Source organism: Embiotoca jacksoni, unplaced genomic scaffold (assembly GCF_022577435.1).
Source record: "Embiotoca jacksoni isolate LCO1_2020_lvr unplaced genomic scaffold, fEmbJac1.0.p SCAF_14, whole genome shotgun sequence".
NCBI lineage: Eukaryota > Metazoa > Chordata > Actinopteri > Embiotocidae > Embiotoca > Embiotoca jacksoni.
Genome location: NW_027185274.1, coordinates 642971 through 667430, shown reverse-complemented (window position 1 = coordinate 667430; position 24460 = coordinate 642971). Strand labels below are relative to the sequence as shown.

General features: G+C 39.1%; 1 protein-coding gene across 1 annotated transcript; it reads right to left on the bottom strand.

Moving 5' to 3' along the window:
* Positions 1-920: 920 nt before the first annotated feature.
* On the bottom strand, positions 921-14747 carry pou2af2 (POU class 2 homeobox associating factor 2). Its single transcript, XM_069147260.1, is given in 6 exon segments — positions 921-2246; positions 2248-2346; positions 4673-4977; positions 5140-5179; positions 13492-13592; positions 14663-14747. Coding segments are annotated over 6 exon segments (891 nt in total). The 5' UTR covers positions 14673-14747; the 3' UTR covers positions 921-1910.
* Positions 14748-24460: the final 9713 nt, after the last annotated feature.

The window sequence follows — 24460 nt, the reverse complement described above, 5'->3', positions numbered from 1 at the left end:
CTTTACACACACATTTTTTTCTCATCAGGTTTGATCTCGACTTGATTTAATGGTTCCTCCTCCCCTGCTGTTGTCCTTGAGCAACAGTGTGCTCAGAGCTTGATTGGTTCTTTGGCCACCTCGAGGGCTTATTTTCTTTTTTAACAACTATTAATTCCAGTTAAAGTTCCCTCTTTTTTCTAAGCGGTTGCTAAATGGCCTGGGTGCTATTTGAATATTAATTGAAGCTGAATCACATCACATACACTTTTTGTCCATCCATTATCACTCCCCATCCATCATCTATCCTGAACAGGGTCACGGTGGAGCTGAAGTCTATCTCAGCTGACTTTGGGCACAGATGGACAGAATCACCAGTTAACCTAACATGCATGTTTTTGAGTGGTTGGAGTACCGGAGAGAACCCACACAGGCACGGGGGAGAACATGAAAACTCTGCATAGAAAGGCCCTCGCCCCAGTTAAGGTTCAAACCCTGAACCTTCTCGCTGTGAGATGATGGTGCTAACCACTGCGCCAACGTACCACCCTACCGTGTGTGTATATCATTATATTAACTTGTGTGACGTCCTTTCCCTTGACCGAGTCGAGTGCACATATTTGTTTGAAGCGCAAGACAAATGTGCTTTGGGCCTAATTTTATCACATGGATAGAATGACTGTATTTAACCCCCACTGCCTCTGTTTCTAATAACTCTCAACTGTCACAACCATTTAGGCTTTACAGGGGAATTCACCAAGGATGTCCAGACAGAGACAGAACATATAAGTCCTGATAAAAGGGAACAAAGGAGGATTTTTTTTTTCCTTTGTCAAACTAAAAGAAAACGTTTGAGGTCAATAAAAGTGTTCCATCAATAGAGCTGTTAAAATGAAAACCTCCTCCAACAGGCGTGTCAATAAACCATTTATTAGTTACAGTTTTATGAATTCATTACTTAATGAGCTTTTTATTGTTTGTACGGTGCCCCCTAGTTGCTGTGAAGATGGACGCCCAGCATATCAGATCACTTTCCTTTCATCCTATTCACAAACAGCTGATGATTGACTGCCCTCATGTTTTCAGTTGTTTTACTATTTTCATTTTTTTTGCAACAAAATTAACTACTTCTCTTTAAAAAAAACAATGGTGAAAAGTCTCCTTAAATAGGGTCACACTTTGTGTCAGCCTTGTAAGAGTCATTTCAAATGTTGATTGTAAAAAAAATGGAATTGCTGGTGTCCTGCTGGTAGTTTATTGGCTCCTGTCATCCACTATTTTGATTTTGTTTATTTTTGCCTAAATAAAGTTATGTGGACATGCAGTGTATACTGTACATATTTTACATATAAAGACCCCCCTATGGAAGTGCTATGCGAGTTCACTCCTTTCCACCCACGTATGAAGCCCAACAAAGCTTCACCCACTTTAGTCACTGCAGCAGTTTCTTTATTAAATGTGCCACACTCGGCAGCCTTTCTGAAGATGGCGGGGGTTCTGTTGTGATAACAGCTACAGCCGGCTCCCTGTGATGTGTGAAGTCTGTTTCTCTGTCGGTAAACTTAACCTGAACCTTGTCCTCACTCTGACAACAGAGGGGTGCATTTAACAGGAAACACGACTGTGGTGGGAAGGACAGACTAAACGAGGGGGACTCCAATACATGCCACAGGGAACGGGAAGGTGAAACATGCAATATGTTCACATAGTATTAAAAAAAAAAAAAAAAAAAAAAAACACAGATCCTCAGAATATACACTATTACAAAACACCAACCAGAAATGATAAAACTTGGAATTTTTTCTTCAAAAATGACAATTAACAAATTGTCCAACAAAACACCTCCCAGTCAATTGACCCTGGGCCGTCAAGTGTTTGTCGAGTTCATTGTCTGTGAAGACTTCTTGTCTGACTCGGGCTCCCTCATCCAGTCAGTAGGCCCTCCTGTTGTCGTAGGGCGACCAGGAGCTCACCCCGTCGTCCTTGGCCCAGGAGGAGTGACCGTCGGGGCCGGCTGGGAGGCTGCTGTGGCCCTCGGCCGCCTCCTCCGTCACCATCTTGGACACCAGGTCGCTGACGGGGCTGCTCATATATGGAGGACAGGGGAAGGAGGAGGGGACGGGGTAGGAGCTGCTGGTGGTTAAAGGGTGGTAGTGGGCGTCCTCCAGGGAGTGCAGGGTGTAGGGCTGTCCGCTGGAGACGGGGCCCATGGAGGAGCCTCGGCTCGGGGAGCGGTACTGGGAGGGACTGGCCGGGGGCTCTGGGCTGGGCATGGGGGGGGGGGACGTTGACGGAGGCCAGGCTGTCCGCACAGAGTGCCTCCACGTGGGCTACTGGCTCTGGGACTGACTGCTCCCACGAGTCTCTCTGAAACAGGAAGACATGACAGAACAGAATGTATTATTCATTCATTCATTTCATCATCAGAAGCTCCATCAACAAAGCAGATCTTTCTAGTGGCATTATTTACTTTAATACTTTTCTATACATTTCTCAGTATTTCCTTTAATTACTGACATCCTGGGTTCACCAGAATTCTTTATAACATCCAGGGCTGAAACGATGCAGCATGCATCTGATCATTTCAGAATTCAGGATTTTTTAAAGATTTAGTTTACAAAATGAAAAATTGTAACACCACCTACTTTCACCTCTGGTATCTAGGCATGTAAGACAGTTGACTTTATTTCCTCAGGTTTAAAGACACCCCCCTCACCCCCCACCCCCACCACACACACACACACACACACACACACACACACAAACACACGCAAAATGACACCCAATTATGTAATTATACATTACTGTAGTACTCCTGTGAGAAGTTTAAGGTTTAAGTTTTAATGTGTTCATTCAGATGATGGCTATCCCAGTCAACACACAACGATGACAAAGAAGTGTGTTTACAATACATCAGACCCCCAGGCCTCCAGGGGCCCCAGGTCTACTTCATGTTAATTGAGTCTACGAATTACAGGTTCGTTGGAAACTTCCCCAGCGAAGTCAAATATCTACTTTTCATCTTGCAGAGGCACAATTGCTGAGCTCATTTTTGACAAAGTTGCAGATAGTTTCAATTTTTTTCTGTCCAGTAATTAATACACAGGGAACAATGGGTGAGGTAGTACTTTTCCATTACACAGGTGCTGTAAAGCTGCAACCAAAACTTATTTTTATCATCAGCAACCTTTTTCTGTAAAATATCAAAAGTTCATACTTTTTATATTTTTATTTTATTTTAATTCCCGATCAAAGACTGAATGAGACCAAAATAGAGACTCGCATTAGCTTTTATTTTATGCTCTTTATGTTCAAATACCCTAAATTTATATTTATATAAAAACAGCTGACAGAAGATTGAACTTTCACTGTAATCACTGATTGAAGGCATTGCATAAATAAATGTATCTAATATTTGCATATAAGTAGCATGAAATAGAATCTAAAGCAAGTTTCTACTTATATCATTTCCACTGTAGTTGTCAAACACCTGGTAGACAGTGTACATTAAAACGTGTAACGTTTGGTCTGAGCATCAGTCCAGAAGCTGAATTGCTTTTACAGAAAACTTGGAAAACTAGCAAATTTTCCCATTTGTGAAGCTGGTACAAGTGAAATATTAATAGTTTCTTCTTCTTAAAGACTCACATGATCAATTGTTTATCAAAGGGGCTGATTATTGATCATCTCAGCTCTACTGTACCGTTGGTTTCTGGATGCTGGGGGAGTTAATAAAAATGCCAAGGACAGTGGGGAATAAAAGGGACCCAATGAGGATTTGTGCGCCGTATTCCTCAGCTTAGTTTTAAACTTCTGTAAGGCAGACTTTTGTTGTTGTTGTTTGGTCACATTTAAAAAATAAAAATACAAAATATCCTTTCAAAGGAATCTAAATTCTTTTCAATTTGATTGAACTGACCCATTAATCTTCTCTCAACAGAATTAAAAAGTAGCTAAATATTTATTAAAATGTCTTGTCCAGAGGTCGGTTGAACACATCTCAAAGTTTGTGTGCTTTCAGCCACTCTCACAGATGTTTGAGCACAGCATGCTGTTGAGAGGAAAATTATTATTATATTGCATTATTATCATTATCCTATCGGATCTACATGGAAAATGTCATCGTGTCCCTCCTGGTTTTTAGCTCACACTTGCAGTACTTGTTTTAGTTTCACTTTTTCCACAAACACAGCCTTCTGTTTCTGTCTAATAAAGTTTGGAGGATGGATGTAGACACATGCAGTTAATTATGTAACAAGCTGGCCAACAGTGCAGTGTTGTAGTCTGTGGATGTTGTGGTTGCTAGGGAAGAGAGGGGACTACATGCCAAAACCAGACATCCACCATTAATGGGTGGTGCAACATGACCTGTTGAATACTGGTTAAGATACAGAACATAAGCACATATGAACCTCTGTTTGACTATAAATGGTCATAGCCAGATCAACTACCTGTAGGGCCCCTGAGCAAAACTGTGCCATGGGCCCCAATACACACACACACACACACACACACACACACACACACACACACACACACACACACACTTCACACACACTTTTTCTTCTCCCATGCAAATTTTAGGTGGATTTGCCCTTTATTCCATCCCTGGTGCTGATCTGTAAACGTGCATCCCCTCTTTGCTCATCTCTGTCATTGTCGTCATTACAGATGGTCTGATCCTAAATCCTACCAGGAATAAATGGGAGGACTCTCCGCTGAAAGGTGGCAGCAGGGAGGAGAGGGCCGACGAGGGCAGGAAGGACCCTCCGGAGCTGGAGAAGGTGGCTGCGCTGCGGTAGTCACCGAAGGTTTCTGGGTAGTAGCTGTCGATGAGGGAGGAGTAGCTGGACATGGTGGCGGGATCGCAGCCCAGCGGTTTGCCCCCGAGGGTGGAGGAGTAGACGTCGGGAGAGAACTGCTTGGTGGACGAGCAGAAGTCTGAGTCGGAGATGAAGGGACGTCTCATGCCGTAGTAGCTGGGCAGCATGTGAGATCCTGAAGGGCGACAACAGAATCATATCCTCATGGTTGTCATGGCAGCAGTGATTGTGGACAAACTGCTCTGTCTGGCCACTCGTCAGATGTGGCCGACAGGTGTATCTTAGAGGCAGACAAACAAGTGCATTGAGGATCTTGGAGATTTTAATTGAGTCTCACCTGGCATCTGGACAAATGAAGGTGGACTGCTCGATCCGCCCTGTGAAATAAGAGACATAAGACTTCAGATTTCCCTGTAATACGAGACCCTTTGAGTTGCAGCACGCAGACTGGATGAGACTTATCTACACATGGAAGAGGCTTCAGTCATGAGGAAACAACTCGTCACTGTTTCTGGACAGCAAAGTTTGTCATTTAGATCATGAAAGATTTGAATTTCTCACCGTCTCGCAACTTATATACATATTAAATGTTCTATTTTCTTTGTGCTTCCTTGTGTTTGATTATTTGACCTGTATATGCTCAACACTTTTAGTTTGTGAGGGGGATTTACATGGCAGTGTTTACAGAGTTTACCCGTTTCCCTCATAAAATGTAAATCAATGTAATGCAGTGCGCCACTCTTTTTAAAAGGTTGTTGATCGTGGCACATTCACTGAACACGCTGCCTGGTACTACTATGACTCAAATGGAGGTCGTATTTGTTGTGCTTCATTTCTGTTGCACTACATATTGTCGAGTTTTTGGAGCATGGTCAGTAACATTAGTCTAACTCTAACCCTGTTATAGGGCTTTATCTACTCTAATTTACAGTTTTGATCAGGTGGTAAGGAAAGTTACTGTATGTCAAAATTCTCTCAAGTGTATCTGATCCATAGGACCTAAGGTTATTCATTTTGAACATATAGTTTTGCAACTGATACTGACTACATGTGGGGAGGTTTTTTCAGGTGGAGATTTGAAAAATAAATGTCCAGGGTTAACTATGAAGGCAACTGAAGACAATCTACACTACGAGTAAAAGAAAAGCAACAGCAAAGTCCCAGTAATACAATCGCACTATAACAGAATCAAGTGGGAGCATATTACTCGACTACCACAGAGGTCTTAACTTTAAGACATTATTAAAGCCTCAGTGTGTGAAATTTCTAATTTTGATGTTTAATTTAAAAAGATTTGAATTCTAAAAACTTGTTCAGTCATTATTGGAATTGACAGGCAAAATGTTGATTCTGTTCATTTTAAATCTATGAGACAACAAAGTGTACAAACTGTGAAGAGGACTGAATGCTGTCTCAATGTAGATGTACAAAAAAACAAATAATCAAAAAAGAGCATGGTAGTAGAAACCGTCTGGTGATGTCATGACAGAGTTGTAATATGCAAACAACATAATTGCAGTCCGCAGTGGTCTGACAAGAAGGCTATAAAAATGTGTTGACAACAAGAAGTGGAAAGTCACTGATGTAGCTTGGAAATGACATTTTGCTTTGTGGAGCCATAAATGCAATGAGTTAGATTTAAATTTGATTCCATGCAGTAGGATAATGTGCTTTACACACATTATACAAATGTTTTGTGACAACATTGTTAAAAGGTTTTTAGATTGTTGTCCAGAAAGTTATTGAGGAAAAAGACTCTGAAACAAAACCGAAAACCTTCCCGTTGAAAACGTTGCATCATTTCTAGCCCGGTATGTTTATTTTTTATCAGACTTGTATTTGCTTTCTTTATTGGGAAGTATGACACCCTTTTTTCATCATGTTTCTAAAATGTTGAAATTATAAAAGAATTCTGAAAAAGACACTTTGTTTAAGGTTCCTATTGATGTGACGAGGGTTTGGATACATTAAGACATTGTTTTAAGGGAACAAAAGACAGAAAGATTTGAAAACTACTATTATTGTGCAATTATCTAGATCTTCCCAATGTTTGGAGCTGGACCCCACACTGGTTTACTTAATTGTAAACAGGGTTCCAGAAATCAAGAGGAGAAGAAAAATTCAGATCCTTTCCTCAAGTAAAACAATACTTACATACATACATACACAATTCCTGAATACAGAAGTATTATCAGCAAGGTACTTAACCTTTTAAAAACACATCTATTTTTTAGGCCTCTGCTCGAAAATTGCATACCCATAATAAAAAGAGTATATCTCTGCAACCACAATAAAAAAAATTATAAAAAAAAAAAAATGGTTTTAATAATAAAGGGAACACTTGTAAGATTTGTTCAGATGTGTAAATATCAGTATATATGTCCATATTTTAATAATAGTTTTGCTAAGTCTTCTCCCTGGCCCCCAATTGGGGGCCTCTAGGGCTTAAAAGGTTAAAGTAAAAGTTATCTGCAAAATTTAAAAAAAGAAGGAAAGAAATTCCCCCTTTAATTGCTATGTTATAGTATCTTATCAGATTATCAGTACTCGTGTGAACTGCTTTTTACTGTTGTAGCTGCTCAAGATGGTCCTACACTAATTGAATGTTTAACGCCTTGAGCCCTGGGCCATTGTTGGTAAACAGGTTTAATGAGTAACACGTCTGCAACTGTAGTTGTAGTTTGGGTGGTGCACCAGAACTACCAGGGTGGAAACGACTAACAAGGCATTTCATTTGATTATCATATACTTGTTTTTTTTATTTCATTTTTATTATTTGTTTGTTAATAGTAGACCATAATAGGTTACATAGCTGTATCAATTTGTCCCCATACTTTGATGACGCTATATAATGGTAAAATTATATATACAAAATTGAATGGCTAGAGACCATGTTTTTAACTTGACAAAATATGGTTATGTGGGTGAATTAAAACACAACTGTGATTAAAGAATATCTGTACGATTTGACTGACTACTTTTCTTGACACATCTCACAAACAAATAATACATCTTTACTGTATGATCCCTATTATTTGACCTTATTTTTTAAAGGAAAAGTCGAGGAAGAGTTTTCTCTATTTATTATTATTTAATATTTTTACAGTAAAATTGTATTGCCCGTATTTTGACTGTAAACACAATTTTGTAAAAAGCCCTTTCATAGAATCACCACCCACTGACTGGTTTTTAGAAAGATCTGTCACTTTTTTGCATTAAAGTATTAATTTCCTGGGTTTTACAAACTCAACCTGGTCAAATATATTAATGAAGTATAATTAGCAGTAATAAAAAGCCTTCCATTTTTTGTCATAATATTAAATTTAGCAGGCAATGACATTTTTGGTTATAAAAAAACCTAGTGATGGATTCTCAAGTGGTGACCTTATTCTTGAAAGAGACTGTTTTTATTATAACATATTTTCACAGAAAATTGATGGTAGAAAATCTATAAACAGTCACTGACTGTATATTTATTACAGTTCTTTTTAATAACATTTTAAATCCATGTAAAATGAAGTAAACTTTTAAAGAGCATATGTAATATTGCATTTTGTTGTTGTTGTTGTTTTAACAGTGTACATATTTTAGAATCTAATTTTGACATATGTCTTTTGGTAAGTCTTGGATCTCCACTAGTTTTGGTGAGTTCAAATGATTTTTAACTGCACAGCCTGAGTTTACATATGCAGCATTTAAGATATTAAATGTCCATCATTTATAGTCTATTAGTCTGTGGTGCATCCTGGCTGCATTGTATATGATTCATTTTGCGTGTTGTGTTTTCTTATGGTTAATATTAGGATCTTGTTGACCAGCAGCTTTGATAATTTGTCGACCAGTCGGTTTCTGCTTTAAGACACAGATTCGTGCAGAGTCAGAGACATCAATGAACAGAGACACATAGGACAGGGTTTGACTGGATCTCTTGTTTGCATATTGCTAACATGAAAGAGTTGATATTAAGCCTGTGTTGGCTGGGACGCAAGCAAATTTTGAGGGTTGAATTTGAATATGATTTGCCAGTGCCAAGACTTCCTCATGTGGCCCAGGTACGGCTCAGTGCATCTCTGAAGGCTGCGTATGGAAATCAGCTTGCTCAAGCTCAGACAGTCAGATAATGCATGTTTGTATGTATATGTGTTTGTGGTGTTTGTGTTTGTGTGTGTATGTTGGGTGGGGTAGGGGAGAGAGGGGGGGGGGGGGGTTGCGGGGGAATGATCATGGATTTATTTAACCTTGTTCCCCAGAAAAACTCCTTGCCATGCAAAATACTCATCATACTCTGTTATACAATTCGATTTTTTTTTTTTTAACTAGTATATTTATCTATGTCATATTTGCATGGGTGAACATGCATAAATTTTTTTTGTGTGCATATTCCTACATAGGCCGGTTGACTTTTCTTTCTTGATCTATAACTTAACTGTAGTTAATTTGCTTTAATTATATTCATTGTGTTCTAATATTTAAATTTTGGATTTTTGTTTTTGTTTTGTTAAAATGATCCCTTTTTTTTAATTTTTTTTTATCTGAATACCATGCTATTTGTTTTTGAAACTCCACACTTGTCCTGTGTTGACCATTAAAGTTCAGTTGTATCTTAAACTGTCAGTTTTTGCATATTAGTTAACTTTTAGCCAAGAAAATCAAAAACTATATTCACAAAAAGTCTCTTCAGCCTTGTAAAATTGCCAGTCTTGAATTTTTGTCACCACACACTTTAACTTCTAACTGTCCTTGTTCATTAATGTAATAGTGACATGTCAAGGCACACCACCTCAATAAAACCGCCAGACAAGAGAAGCTAATGCAGTGAAATGATATAATATCCGTGTTCCAACATGAGGAAACTCACTCTGCGGTTGGAGTTCACTCTTCTCTCGCGTTGGCCTTTTTCTTCTCAGAGATAAAAGCTGGCATTAGCTAACATAAGGACATGGATTGCCTCAGTTATTGTGTGCCTCAGTGCCTCATTAGGTCTTAAAGCCTCATTCATACAGATACCCGCAAACAGTCTGCTGCCGTTACTACCAACATACTATATCATGTTTACATTTTTTGTACAAAAACAAATTCACTTAGATTTGACCAGAAGAACATACATGTATGCAGTACATGCTAAAACAAGTTGAGCAAAGTCATAGTTAGTAGTCAGATTCACAGCTACAGCTACCTAATGTTAGTTTACATTAGCGGAAATCATAAGCTGTCATAACCGACCAAGACTGTAGCCCTAAAATCCAAGTGATCCACAACTGATGTTACATTTACCAGTGGCTAGATGGAAAGATTATAAAGTAGCGCAACTCATTTGAATAAAAAAATAATAATTCAAGGACACCCTCATATAGAGCATGGCTCACTAGTAGTTCACTAAATGTAGCATGAACAATTTAAGTAGCCCACCAAGAGTAACATCTACGTATTTTTCTAAAAGCAGCATTATTTGAAATAGTTATCTAATGGTATTAGGCATATAGGTAGCTAAAAAAACAATTGCCAAATGGAAATGGTCTAAAAACGTAACTTCTACCACTAGTAGTACAAATTCAAACATGACCAAATCAACATAAACAATGGCTGTTCAATTATATCAATATATCTTGCAACAATATGTAGTTTTATATAGTTAATAGTGTATACAAATATATAAGTTAAAAATCACCACCACTGGTTGTGTCAGTGAAGCACTTTGGTTTATCAGGCAGCTGTGGAACTGCATTCAAAAAAAGGTCTGGTCACTGCTCTAATTGTACGAACAAGAAAAGGTGTGTTAAGCTTAAGAACACTTTTAATTTGTGAGAGGAACAAAAAAAAAATGCCATAATGTTGGCTTCATGCTGCCTTCTGTGCTAATGATGTCATTTTAATATGAAAATACCATCAAAATGACAGTTGATTTAAAAGGCCTATCCATTGTAAAATAGATCTCATTTGTATATTTGGAGGTCTGGAACAATCTGCCTGCTGTTAGAGAGCATGTTATTCCCAGTGACAAAAGCAGAAACTAGCTTCTTGAGCTGCTCTCTTTTTGTTGTCTCATCGGTGAACTGGCGAACCCCTGGCAGTGTCCTCTGCCTCCACCTGCTGTAGTCATGGTTTCAACCTGGAGTTTATCATGTTCCAAATATTGCACTGTTCTGCTTTGGGAATGACGAGGCTGCAGTTTTTCTCCCATTGAACTTTTGCAGGAAAGGAGTTGATCTAAAGGCCAAAACAAGCTAATCTATTTTTACAAGTTCTTCATTCTGACTGTGGTAATCCGTGTTAAGTCCATTATACTGATAATGAACAGTTTCACTCATGTGCAGCTTCATTACAAGAAAGTCTTGGTACTTCCCTAAACTAAATGGCAACCGTAGTTTTTAACAGACATTACTTACAGTGGCAGAAAGGGCACCCATGGGAGCCATTTTCGGAGGTGGATTAATTGTTGGTTTTGGCCTCTTTAGGAAAATTGGTGACACTAAATAAAATAAACAATATTGTCAGCCTTATCCTCTAATGACACCTAACAGCCACAGCATACCAAAGATATGCAAAGAGATGAAACTGTTTTGCAACGTTGCAGGGAAAAGTTTCAGCAGTGTGACTTGGACCGTCTCAACCAAGCGGCAATCAGCAGTGACGTCACCCGTTAGTTTGTGAACGTCCGTGATGAAGCGTCGAGGTCGGATTTTGTCTGGCGCCATCTTGCTCGTTCGGAGCAGTTTGGAGGCGGTAGTGATCATATTTGGATGAGCTGGGGGGGGGGTGTCCGACTGGACACGCCCCCAAAACACGTCTTTTTGAAGCTCGTTTTCTAATTAATGACGGATTCTTTTTAGAAGGACGGCCAGAAAATAATAAGAAGGAGTGACTTTCGCTAACAACACTGAAAAAACTTGTGGATTAATTTTATTGACTGAGAATTTTATGTGACTAGTTTGAATGGGAGTCTATGGAGGCGGAGGCTTTTTGGAGCCAAACTCTAGTGGCACTTGGTGGTATTGCAGATTAAGGCACTTTCACATCAGCCTAATTTTTCAGACCCGGAAGCTAAGTCCACTTTCAAGCCGTCTGCTAGTGTTGCCTGTGACTCAGTTTGTCAAAATGCAAGTGGGTAGTTTTAGAAAGTTTTGCTTATTAGAGGAGACGCTGTCCCCGTAAACGTTTGAACAGCTCCATTGTTGTGTTAAAAAAAGACAAGAGAAATTAAGCAAAGATGGGACATCTGCTTTCTTTTCATGACATAAATCTGCATCATCATGACTAAAAATGCAATCCTGGTTCATGTTTTAAGATGTTAAAATATTTCAATCCAGTTCCGAAAAAAGCCTTAAAAGATGTCATACCATCTTGTCTTGTTGCTTAAGTGAAAACTTGGAAGCTTCAGAATGTATAAAATGTGTCAATTGTCCAATAATCTCATTGTACATTTTTTCTGACCTCAGTTACCAGATAAATAATGTTAATTTTAAAGTTATTATCTGGATTATCAGGCTTGTTGAATTCTAGCTTGCGGTTGCCAGTTAGCCACCTGCACTCTGAAACTGCTTTTTTTTTTTTTTGGCTTTGCCAATTGGAGCTAAACTCCACCACATGTATATTTCATCTTTCACAGCAGCTCTGCCTCCACAAATTATATGTTTCAAAAAACATCAATCAGCACCAACACAGCCAAGAACTACTCTTGTTTTACTCTCCTCTGAGTGAAAACTCCCCTGAAACCGAGTACATCAACCATCTATAAAATCAAATCCTGAGCAGGATTTCCTCATAAACATTACATCCATCACATGCAACAACTCTCTGGACTTGTATCCTCTCTTGTTGTCTCTCACATAATCCCTTCATTACCTGAGACCTCAGCAGCCTGCATATCTATAGAGTGGACATGCCGACGCTACACAGTCAACAAACAGTGAATACTGTCCTGAAAAAGCCTTTTGACAGGCGGTTTGTGGGAAGTGAAAAGCCAGTCTTGCTTGTGCATGCAGACGTCTAAAGCAGAGCCTGGTTTATCTGACTGTGTGTGTGAGTGTGTGTGTGTGTGTGTGTGTGTGTGAGAGAGAGAGAGAGAGAGAGAGAGAGAGAGAGAGAGAGAGAGAGAGAGAGAGTGTGTTTATTTCCGAGACAACAATGGGAGGTTTGTTCACAGCAGAGGACAATGTCGGCTGGCAGGTGTGCGTGGATCAGACTTTGCATGGGCAGCCTCCTGCACGGCCCTCTTTCTCTATGATACCTGTCCACCTCAATCCTCCCACCCCGCCCCCTGCTCCCGCCTTCACCTCCACCTCAGGGGAGTTTTTTTGGGAGATCATGGCCGTCGCCATTGCGAGCATTGTGTCAGTGTTCTTTTGTGAGGTCAGGATGGGTTGCAGGGGCTTTGTGTCTCCCTACATACACACACACACCCACCGTACACAGCTATTTACAGATTAGCTTTGGGAGCGCTCCAGGGGGAGAAGAGACAGTGGGAGGAGGGGGGTGGGTACAGGTGGTCAATGGATCAACCATGGATCGTTAGTGCACAAAAACAAGCCAAAATGTAAACAAGGAGAGGAGATTTTTAAAAGGCAGCCTCTTGATTGAGCCACCAACAGAATGTCAACTGTGGCTGCGCTGTTTGGTTTGGGAGAAAAATGAAGTGGGGAGAGACAGGACAGGACAAAAGCAAGACGGTTTAAGAGGAGAGCGTGCTTACGCTGTATCTGGGCCCGCTTGTCTGTCGGGATCGCTTCTCCGCCAGCAGGTCTTTGACTGTGTGTTTCACTCGAACGCCTTGATAAACTCTCTTGGAATACTCTGCACAGAACAGAACAGAAAGGAAATAAATAAATAATAAAAAAACAAAACAATCAGTGAATTCACATTTGATACAAACTCAGAAACAGTTTGACTTCATACAAATTTTCATCCATCCCCACAAATGTGTGTTCATTTGAATATTTCACAGTTTTATGCATAGAGGCGAATGACTTTGGGATTGGTGTGTAAATGTCATGGAAATTGCCTTTGGTTTGGTCGATGCAAATGGACTGCTAAAAAGAGGCAATTAAGTGAAAACACTTGCCGAAACCTCACAGTAAGCAAACAGTGGAGGATGGGAGGGAGGAGGGGGGTTAAAAAAAAACTATTTTTAGGGGATTGTAACAAAAATGAGAAATCCCACATGCATGCATCATAGCAGCAGCACGTTTACTGTCACATTGATCTTTACAAATCTCACCGGGCAGGTGTGATTTGGGGACATTCCTGGGAAGCAGAAATATAAACTCAATGAAAATGCAAACTTTATTATGCAAACGGGAATTGCATGCAAAAAACTTTATGTAAAAGACCCCAGCTTTTTGAATGGATCTTTGAGATAAGCCCCAATATTGCACAGCCATGAGATTCTTGAAAATATGAAATATTCTTTGGATTAGATATATTTTTATTTTGCTGTTTGATATTGACAATACATATTGTGTGTTATTTCATATTCATAACTTATGCTATAAATTATATGAATTAATATACATTCAAATAGCAAACACAGATTTCTGCAAACTGCATTTAGAAAATGTTTTTGAAAACTTTATCCTTGCTAATAAATGTGCCGTACAATTAATCTCAAATTGACTTATTTTTTTAAGGGAAATCAATATTAGCAAATCAGTTTAATACATATGTCATCAAATAACTGCCAAAATACAACTTGCATTCTCACAAACGTAAAGAACATCCCACTAAATTTTGTCCACAATAAAAGCATGCCATGATGAAATAAAAAATGTGGATATTCTACAAGTTAAAACTGCATTTTTGCAACATTTCTGTCACATCTTATAAAAATAGCAGGAGCAGCCTGTATATGAATGAGAAGGTCTTACCTGTGTCCATGGTGCTGTTGAGCAATGTGACACACACACACACATACAAAATACACACACACACACACACACACACCCACAGGCCTCTGTGTTCTCCCTCGGCTGTATTTGCCTACAGTAGCTAAATCCCAGTGTGCTGCACCATACTGAGTGGCGTGCCAGGATGGGAGCTTTAACCACGCTGTCAGGAGGGCAGGGACACATGGAACATGCCACCTCACACTGCAGTCATGAGCAGGCAGCTTTTCAAAATGACCTTTATCTATTTGTTTAAATGCAAATGTTTGGTGGGGACGTTTTTTAGACTATTTGCATCAGCAGTCAAGATTAGGGGTTGGAAGCATCACGAGCGTGGAGGAGAGAATAGGAAGCAGCTCGTCACTCTTCCCTGAGCCTCCACACAACATCCACATTTATAAAGATATAGTTTCCACAGGAGTTTGCTTCGCACTGTTGGGTTTGTGGGATGGAGTCTGTTTGTGTTGGAGTTTGAGCTTTGGCATGTCTGGATTAAATAAAAATCTTTACCAAGTAAAGGCTCAGACTGTAGCAAAGCATCCTTTTGTGTTTGCAGGTAGGGTGTTGGCACCTCAGGTCGGAAGGATTATAAAAGACGTTAATGCCCCCTGGCAAAAATAATCATTAAAGAAAAAAAACAAAAACAAATTGGCATAAAAGGGCACTATTGGGTAATTTTCTGCTCAAATGGATGTGCTTTAATTTGTATAAAACACTTTGAGTAAACTAAAAACAAATGAGTCATCTCACCATGTTTAAAAAGAGAGGGGAGAATAGCTGGAGGCTCGCTTCACTAAACAACTTGTGTCTGGCGCTGGAGCGAAGCTCCCGTTCGACTTTTGAAGTGTTTCCTGGCTTAAACTCAGCGCTTTGTGAAGAGTGTCAATGAAATTTTTCCTTTACTGAGTGACGCTGACATGATAAAGACGGAACCTGGTTACATTTTAACACGATTTCATAACGTGACGTAAACTTTAGTGTAGCTCAATTTACACCTGCTTGGATTTGCAGGCAGTCTGCTGTGACCCTTTCAAATGTTGATCCTCACATTGTTTTCAGTTGTTTCCAATGATCATGCATGTTAGAAGATTTTTGCAAATTTGAACATTTCTGTCTATTGAAGCGCTAGAGGATGTTTAATTTCATAACACAGAGGACGTGTTGAGTTTTTTTTTTTTTTTATCAATTCATAATGCAGTACCTTTAACAAGGCAAACAGAGACAGATCAAAATGAGGCTTAGAGTTGAAATTGTGAATTAATCAATACACCTTAAATGTCAATATGACTAGTTTCACTATTCCATATATTTTTTTGGTCTCTTTTGCGTGAGACACTTTAGTTCAGGTGCGTTTAAGTTCACCTATATGACAACAGGAAACATTAGCTGGTTAAATAGTAACACACTGCAGTCACAGAGTACAAGTGCAGAGCAGCAACACTGAGATCAACACCGGCCTCACACATGTTATTCAGCAGACATTCAGCTTCCTGTCACTATGACAGACTGCTACATAGTATGTGGGTGTGGTGAGAGAGCAGCAGCGAATGGCGAGGCAGCGTTGCTCTGTATTTGCAGCCGAGAGCATTATTTACCAGAAAGCCTGTTGCTGCTGTAGCCAGCTTTGTGGTGGAGCCACCCTCCCTGCTTGTTCACAGGTATATAACACAGCACATTGTGATAAAGCCAGCTTATACAAGTTCTTTCAGGAGGAGAAGCTCACAGAAAAGTCTTTTGTTCCATTGACAAAAGATTCTCCTCAATACGTTGCTCACAAGGGGAGAAAAAAAATGAGTGCATGAACCAGAGGCAGCTCTGACTCCATGTTTACATCTGACCCTGAATTTAGTATCGGAATAATTATTCAATATTTAATCTTACTCCGCTTACTGATTTGATTGAAGAAGAAATACCATCGATATAAACCTGAACTTTTAAAGTCTTAACCTCTGAAAATGCAACATTTAATATATCATGTAATTAATCCGAATGTTAAAAGCCATACAGTAGGTATAAGGGGCAATCCAAAAGTTCTGGCTGTTTCTGTTGCACGTGAACGGAGCCCAGCACTGTGACGTGTACAGAGCAGGGGGAAGACGTGACCTTTGTTATCTTTTATTTAGTCACAAAAGACTGGTAAAGGATAAATCAAATTGAAAGCTAAATTATTCACAACGACTAAACAGAGGAATTCAAGTTATAGAACAAATACAATTACATAGAAATATAATCAAGACTTATAGATATATCGAGAATGTAAACTGTGATGTTTTTCAGGCATTCGGTCTACCGCATTTTTAGTATGTTGGCAGGTCATTGTTTGCTAATTACTTTACATTTTTAATAACAATTCTTCATAATTGATATAAACTCATTTAGATGTAAATAATGTCTGTAGATTACTAGTTTTTAGACATATTCTGCAGTAGGTTTATGTGTCCTCTCGTCGGTGCCTTTGCTGTGGTTGTTAGGGTTATGGTAGGTAAAGTTGGCTGGCATAGCTGCTAACAGTGGTCTGTAGGGTTATATTCTAGGAGGATGTTCATTATTTCTCTTTGTTCTACTAAAGTCTAACAGCAAGGTAAAACAAATAAAACATTCTCTTCTCACAATGCAATAAATAAATGTAGGCAGATTGACACAGATTATCAACTGGAAGGGCACTTCAGGGGTTCAATTTTACTGGAACAATAAAAACATCTGTAATCAGGGCCCAAAGGGCTTACACATTATTATGGGAATTCTCCTTTTAACATATAACAACTGGTCAATTGTATAGATAATAATGTGTAGAGCAAAAACCCTCTAGTTTCTCTGTTTAATATTGAATGTTTAAAATGTATTTATTTTAGTTTGAACTGTTGATCAGATTTCATATGAGTCCAAAAGTATTTATCAACTGTTTTTAAAACAGAAAAAAATTAACATGTACAGTTGCGGTACTGATAACTGCATGTATTACTGCCCTCTCTGGGGATATAAACAGGCAGGCTAAACCTTCTCCAAACAGGCTTACTGTACAGACCATACTACAGAGATACACAATATATATTTGGAGACCATCAAAGGAAAACTGTGATGAAAGTTATATTCCCTCAAAGAACTATTTAATAATAAAAAAAAATGTCTCTACAAATTTTAACAAGGGCTGACTGTAAGTGTAAGTATTATGTAAACAAATAAAATGTGACATAGTAACTCCCTCAGATGTGATATCTCAGATGTTATGATACTTACTGGCACACTTCTGCTTATTTTCCACTTTCCAACTAAACACAGCAGCTGTGAGTCAGGCCTGCTGTTCCCGCTCAGTTATCAGAGCGATCTGACCAGGAGGTCAATAGCAGTACAGTGGCTCCCTGTAATTTTGCGACAAAGTGATGTTAGGTGTGTGGAGTGCTGCATGGAGTTTTTATCAGTTAATGACTCACAGATAAGAGGGATACACAGCTATACTCTGCAACGGACGTCTGGGGCTGAAGAGGAAGGAAAAGATCCAACTGCACCAGTGGCAGGATGGGAATGCATCATGTGGCCGTCCAGATGTGATCTTATGTTTTTGTATTTTTATATATTCGTTTTGTGCAAAAAAGTGTTCCAAGTCATTGGCTAACAAAACTGTCAATATCACACATGCAAAGCCAGGAAAGCTTTTGCAGTTGATCTGTAAACACTACTCAGTTTAGTTTTTTTCCAGGGAAATTCCTCTGGTGAACAGTAAGGTATCTGTCACTTGTCTCGCAGTTTATTTCCGTGCACACACACAATGCCTGATTTGTAGGCAGTGCATTCAAATTTGATCAAACTAAAAATTGTAAATGTTAAGAATAACGTGCCACAAAGAGGTAAATTTGGGTTTTAATATAGAAATTAAAGATTAATATCACAAATGGGAATTTTCATGCCTCCGTGAGCCACATTTAAAAAGTTAATGCTTTCAATTTAAAGCCTCTGTAAAACAACTTTTGAAAAGTAAACATGTAAAGTCTAATGTAAAGCGAAACTAAAATTGAAAACACAATTTTTACACCAAACTTATTATTTGAATAAGTTTGGATTGCAATAATTGCTGGTTCCACCACCTAAGGTTTTCCTGATGTGAGTCAAAATGCCGTAAAAAATATCACCTCCCAAAAGAAAATGAAACAGACGCTAGTAAGGTTTTGTTTACAAAGCTGAACTAGATGTACATATGGATGCAGGAAAGTAAAAGGAAGACCAGTAAGCTATTCGGCAAACACGTGTAAAAAGTAACTTTGAACTTGAATTTGCAAAAACTCCGAACAAATATTCCTTTTAAAAAAAACAAAAAACAGCAACATCTGTGTAACAGTTAATAGCAACATCATGAATGACATCCACATAAACACAGATGGTATAAATGTGGCAGTATTAATATATCTCTTCTCAGCGTTGCGTCATTCTAACATATTAGACAGACTGGAAAAAATGGGTGCGACTGACTCACATTTAAATAGCAGGTGAACTCTGTTGATTGGTAACTGCACAACCAAATGCACGATACTAACATGGACTTCCTCAAGGCTTCATTCTTGGGCCTCTCTGTTCACCATCTGCATGCTGCCACCGGCTTAGATTACAGAAAACAACTAAATACATTTTCATTGATAGTCTCAGACAAGCACTGACTTGGTGTGATTAAAAAAAATGGTGACTGAAGGTGTCAAGATTTCTTACAAATAAAGCTGAAATGAAACCATTAGGGAGTCCATGATGCTTCATAGTTTGAACCACATTACTGTCCCATTCCTTCCCTTTCTTCGCGCCTTACAAAGACACAGCAGGAAGCGTTTATGTGGGCTCTAATCGTGGTCTTCCTTTTGGTCCTAATGAAAGCTAGTTTCATCACAGGTCACATGGTTTTTGTGACTGCACTGCTCAGGCTGAACTGAATTTCTTAAAGTATAATGATCTTTACTTATTTGATTGGTTCTCGTAATACTACTACAGTGGTTGAATATGGCTATTTGCTGTATACCGTGTTGGTTGGATCTCTGCCCAACTAAATTGAAGGCCTCAAATGCTTTAAGAAGGAAAGAAATTCCATTGACAGGGTTTACCTGTTTACTGAAGACCTCCAAACATTATGATGCTGTTTAAGATACTGCCAACAGTGTGCAAAGGTGTCCTCAAGGAAAACAGTGTCTTTGAGGAATCTAAAATATGAAACAAATATTGCAATGAGCACTTTTTTTTGATCACAACATTTTGTTAAACTATTGTTCAACAATGAGGTCTTTCCAAATTTTTGATGGGAATAGGAGGCTCAGCTATGCTGTCTTTACAGGTTTCTCTAAAATATCAATCAGACAGCAGCAGCCACTGATTTTCTGTTGCACTCCCTCAAATCTGCCTGGTATTGTAAAGTTTAAGGCTGAAATACATCATTGACTTGCTGCTCTTTTATGAACCATTCGAACATCCCAGACACACGGGGAAAAGGGGAACAGCTCACTCTGCCCAGAGACGAAACTAAACAAACTACCAGAGAAGTGTTCCTCCAATACTCACGTCTTTTAAATCAGTGCTTAAAAAAAACCAATTATGCTTCTCACTTCGGTCAAATTAAATTTGGAACAATATATTTGCAAGTTGTACTGCACTATTGCTCTTATTTAATTCGTTTTTAGTTTGGTTTCATCCTATTTTTTAGTTTACTCTTTTTATTATTTTTGTTTCTTTTCATGCCCTCATCTGTTACGTGAAAACTTGTGTATATCCGTGTGGTTGAAAGGTCCAACACATAAACTGAGCTTCCCCTGGAAACCAGGGTCCTCACTGTGGATTCCTGTGTGTTTCTAAGCTGACCTCCAGTGGAATCCTTCAGTCATGACAGCTGAAGCACTTTGCAGTTTATCCACTAGAGGGCAGTAAAAGACAACAGACCACGTTAAAAGAGTCTGACATCAACACATGAAGTGACAGCCAAAGTGAACGGATGGAGGGAAAATACAGAATAGAACCCAAAATCAAAAACAGGCATCGGGAATTTTCAGACATCCGATGATATACACAGCAAACACACACATCTGATCAGCCAGTCTATAGACGGAGATTGACATGCAGACAGATAGGAGGAGCAGTAACAAGCTGTCTCTCATCTCTTTGCCATTGAGGACTTGTTCAAACAGCTTTTGCTTATAATGTAACACTGCTGAGTCACGATTTATCACAGGCTGGGTCTGATCGCAGATCTCCCCGGCTGCTGTGACTCTCCACTGTCAACAAAGAACACATCGTGTCCAGGGCTGATGTGTTAGCCTGAGCTCTTTATTGGAAACTGGATCTCAGCCAGTCATCACACTCATACTGCTGTTCTTAGAACTGCTGTTGTTCATAGTACTGCTTCTAATACTACTGCCATTACTGTGCGATTACCTCCGCACATATTCAACTGTACACATCTTATACAAGAGGGATATGTTTGTACTTCTTACTCCACTATATTGGTAATGTCAGAGATTAAGGAATAGTTTTACTTTTGGGGATGTATGTAGTTTGCTTTTTTGCCAGAAGTTAGAGGAGGAGATGCCACTCTGTGAGCTTAGTTTAGCATAAAGAGTAGAAAACAGAGGGAGCCTGGCTCTGGAAAAAAGTTTAAAAATGAAACAACAATTAGCAGCATCAGCATCTCTAAAGATCTGTAAACAGCACTTCATATCCTGTATTTTAATTTCGACAAAACACATGGAGAAACAAGTTGTAGTTTGCTTAGCTAATTGGCTAAGCTAATAATAATTGGGCGCAAATGGTATTGTTATCTCAACCAACTCCCAGCAATAGTGCGAAAAAGGAGTCAAACCCAAACAAGTGAGGGTGCAGTTCACTAATTCCTTGAAATAATCCATTTCATTCACTGTAACGATTCAGATATATAACAGGTTATTAAACATTTTGACAACTGAAACTAAATAGGCGACTTACGCTGATGTTTGGTTTGCTCTAATATTGCTTTAATATTACATAAACGAGCCGTAACTTATTTTTTAGCACAGCTGCTATAGTCTGAAATATGCACTGTCTTTCTACAGGTTGGGGCTGGGCAGGTAGTGTTTAAGGTTTCAGAGCATTTCCTCTGAAATCTGCTGCTAGAAATACATTTTGAAGGCGGTGAGAATAAACCAAAAACCAAAACAATAAGCTGAAAGAGGCTAAAAGAACTGGCTGAGAGAGACTGCCAAGTGGGTTTGTCACTGCAGAAGCTACAGGCGGCATCTTTCATGTACATGCTATCTATTGTGAAAATACAAATATTCTAGCTGCTTTAACTGCAGTTCTTTTTACACCACTGAAATATGTCGATTTTGAAGATTTCCCAGATGTGTATATTTGAGAGCTAGACTTGTCTACTTTTTTTTACTCCCATGTTAGAAAGACACGTTCCTCAGTGTCCTCCTTTTTCCACTGCTTCCACTGCTTCCACTGCCTCTTACATAAGGCTTGCTGTAGAGGAACAACATTTTGCCTGTCTGCCTTCTGTCGCCAAACTTCAAATTTGTGACATCTTTGTTGAAAAAAATTTTATTTTCCTGAAATGCATTCTACCAAAAATGAAAAAAAAAAAAAAAAAAAAAAAAAATCTCACAGCAAGTCTGAAGACAACGTCTGACCAAATAGAGTCTGTCAGTTTATTGTTTCTGTTTGTTATGTGAGCCTGAAAGCCAAGTTAGATATATCAGTCACATTTAACAACAAATCCAGAAGAACCTTACAAACCTTTGAAAACTTTATGGATTTACAGTCTCTTAAAAAAAGATCCCAAACTGTTCTTTTCACTGTCACCATCAGCAATAACACACCTCTTATCGCGGGACATGGTCTTGGACAGCTCAGCGGAATTTTTCAGAGGACGGAGTATTCCATCTCGGACAGAGGAGGAAGCTGTATTGGAGAGGACTCTTGGTGGGTTCCTCGTGCGTATCATGCACATATAGGGATTATTCTCATAAAACTAAATTCCAGCTTGTAAAGCTTTGGTATGTCTCTGAGCCCTGGCCACTTGCTCTTTCTTGGAAATTATAGTGCTTCGTCACACTCAAGAGAAATACTTTAAATTCTTCAGAGAGTCTGGAAAATGTATTTTGCTGAGTGGGGTAATATAAATGTTTATTCAGGCCCTGCCTGTACAGAGATTCACATCACTTTGGCACAAGGAGGACAACTCACATGAACCTGTCCCCTGGAGAAATACTTGATCTTGGGGCCCGCTATTATTTCCACCCTCAGTCACTCAACAAACTCAACATTATATTCTACCTCTGCCATTATTTAATTAGACTCGCTGCTTCAAAATAAACACCAAAGAGTTTCACCATGATTTGCTGAAGTCACACTTCTCAGTCAACAACACATTTTATCACATTACTGCAAAATTGACTCATGAACGAAAACCAATGAATTTAGGCAATCAAAGACAGCCAGACTTACATTAGAGTAGTGATATATTACAGTACCCAGCTCTTGGACAAGCGCATGGAAACATATTACAGTGAAGGGAATCTAATCCCTCTCTTCAGCACTTTATAAACAATTTCTCTTCTTAAATGTGCAGGAGTGAGAGTGAGCAGGACACATTATTCAAGCAGAGACCTCTGTGGAGGATGAAGCAAGAGATGGAAATATGAGGTAAAGCACGCTGCAGGAGGGAGCTCTCCTTATCAACCTGTCACCTTCCATGATAATCTCATGCCTGTTTGTAGTTTTATTTTCTCCGTGGAAGCCTTAGTGACGACGAGTCATGTGCAGCTGCGGGCAAAGTGATGTAAACTCTTCATGGAGACGGATCTCTCAAGACCTCTGCCTGAGGCAGGAAACAGATATCCAACAAAGCCAAATCATCTGTGCTCCAAGTGCAGGTGAAAAACAAAAAACACTGATTTCACACACGAGGAACCTGAAGCACAACATAGACAAACTGCATGTCAATCAATCTAATGTGTATTTTATAACATTTGCAGCATATTATTTAAAATGAGATTTAGTTGCTTTAGTTAAAATCCTCCTCATAGATTTTCCCAGATTGGGATTAGGTGATAAGAGAGACAGACAACATGTTGAGTAATCATTGCTTCCCATCCTTCAGGACCTGATGTCACCAAGAAGGACGACCAACTATGGGAACCAAGAATATGAAAATCATTTTGATAATAGTGGCCCATTTCATTTGGACGGTCTTCATGTTTAGAATGAGTCTGAACCTGAAAGCATTTGAGACTGTTTCCAACAGAGAGGATGAGCAGACACCAAACAGGGCTGAGTTAAGCTTAATTTTATATTGAGTGGCCTTTTAAACTAGATTTCCTCAAACTGGCTTTCTTAGAATGGTCCTTAATGTAAAGTAGAGTTATTCTCTTCCAGAAATGACTTTTCAAAGGGAGCAGGTTTGACCTTTGGAGTGTCAGTGTTCAAGCTATCTGGATTTGAATCCCCCATAGTCAACCGTGAACCAATCTTTCCTTATTCCTTCCCCCTCATTTCTGAATTTGACATTATTTTTTGTAGCTTTTCAAAACAGACAATGTAACATTCACACATACTTTACGCAGGTAATGTGGTGGTCATGTGAGGGTTCTTCTCACCTGAGTCACCAGCAAATGCAGCGTCGATAATTCTTTTGAGGAGAGACTATGAAAAAGTCTTTGCCATTGTTACCATTCATACACTTAACTGCACTGAGACTACAAATACAACTCTACAGATGGGATAGCCAACAATCACATCAATGTGTGTAGTGCACCTGTCAGTCCACCTTGTACCCTG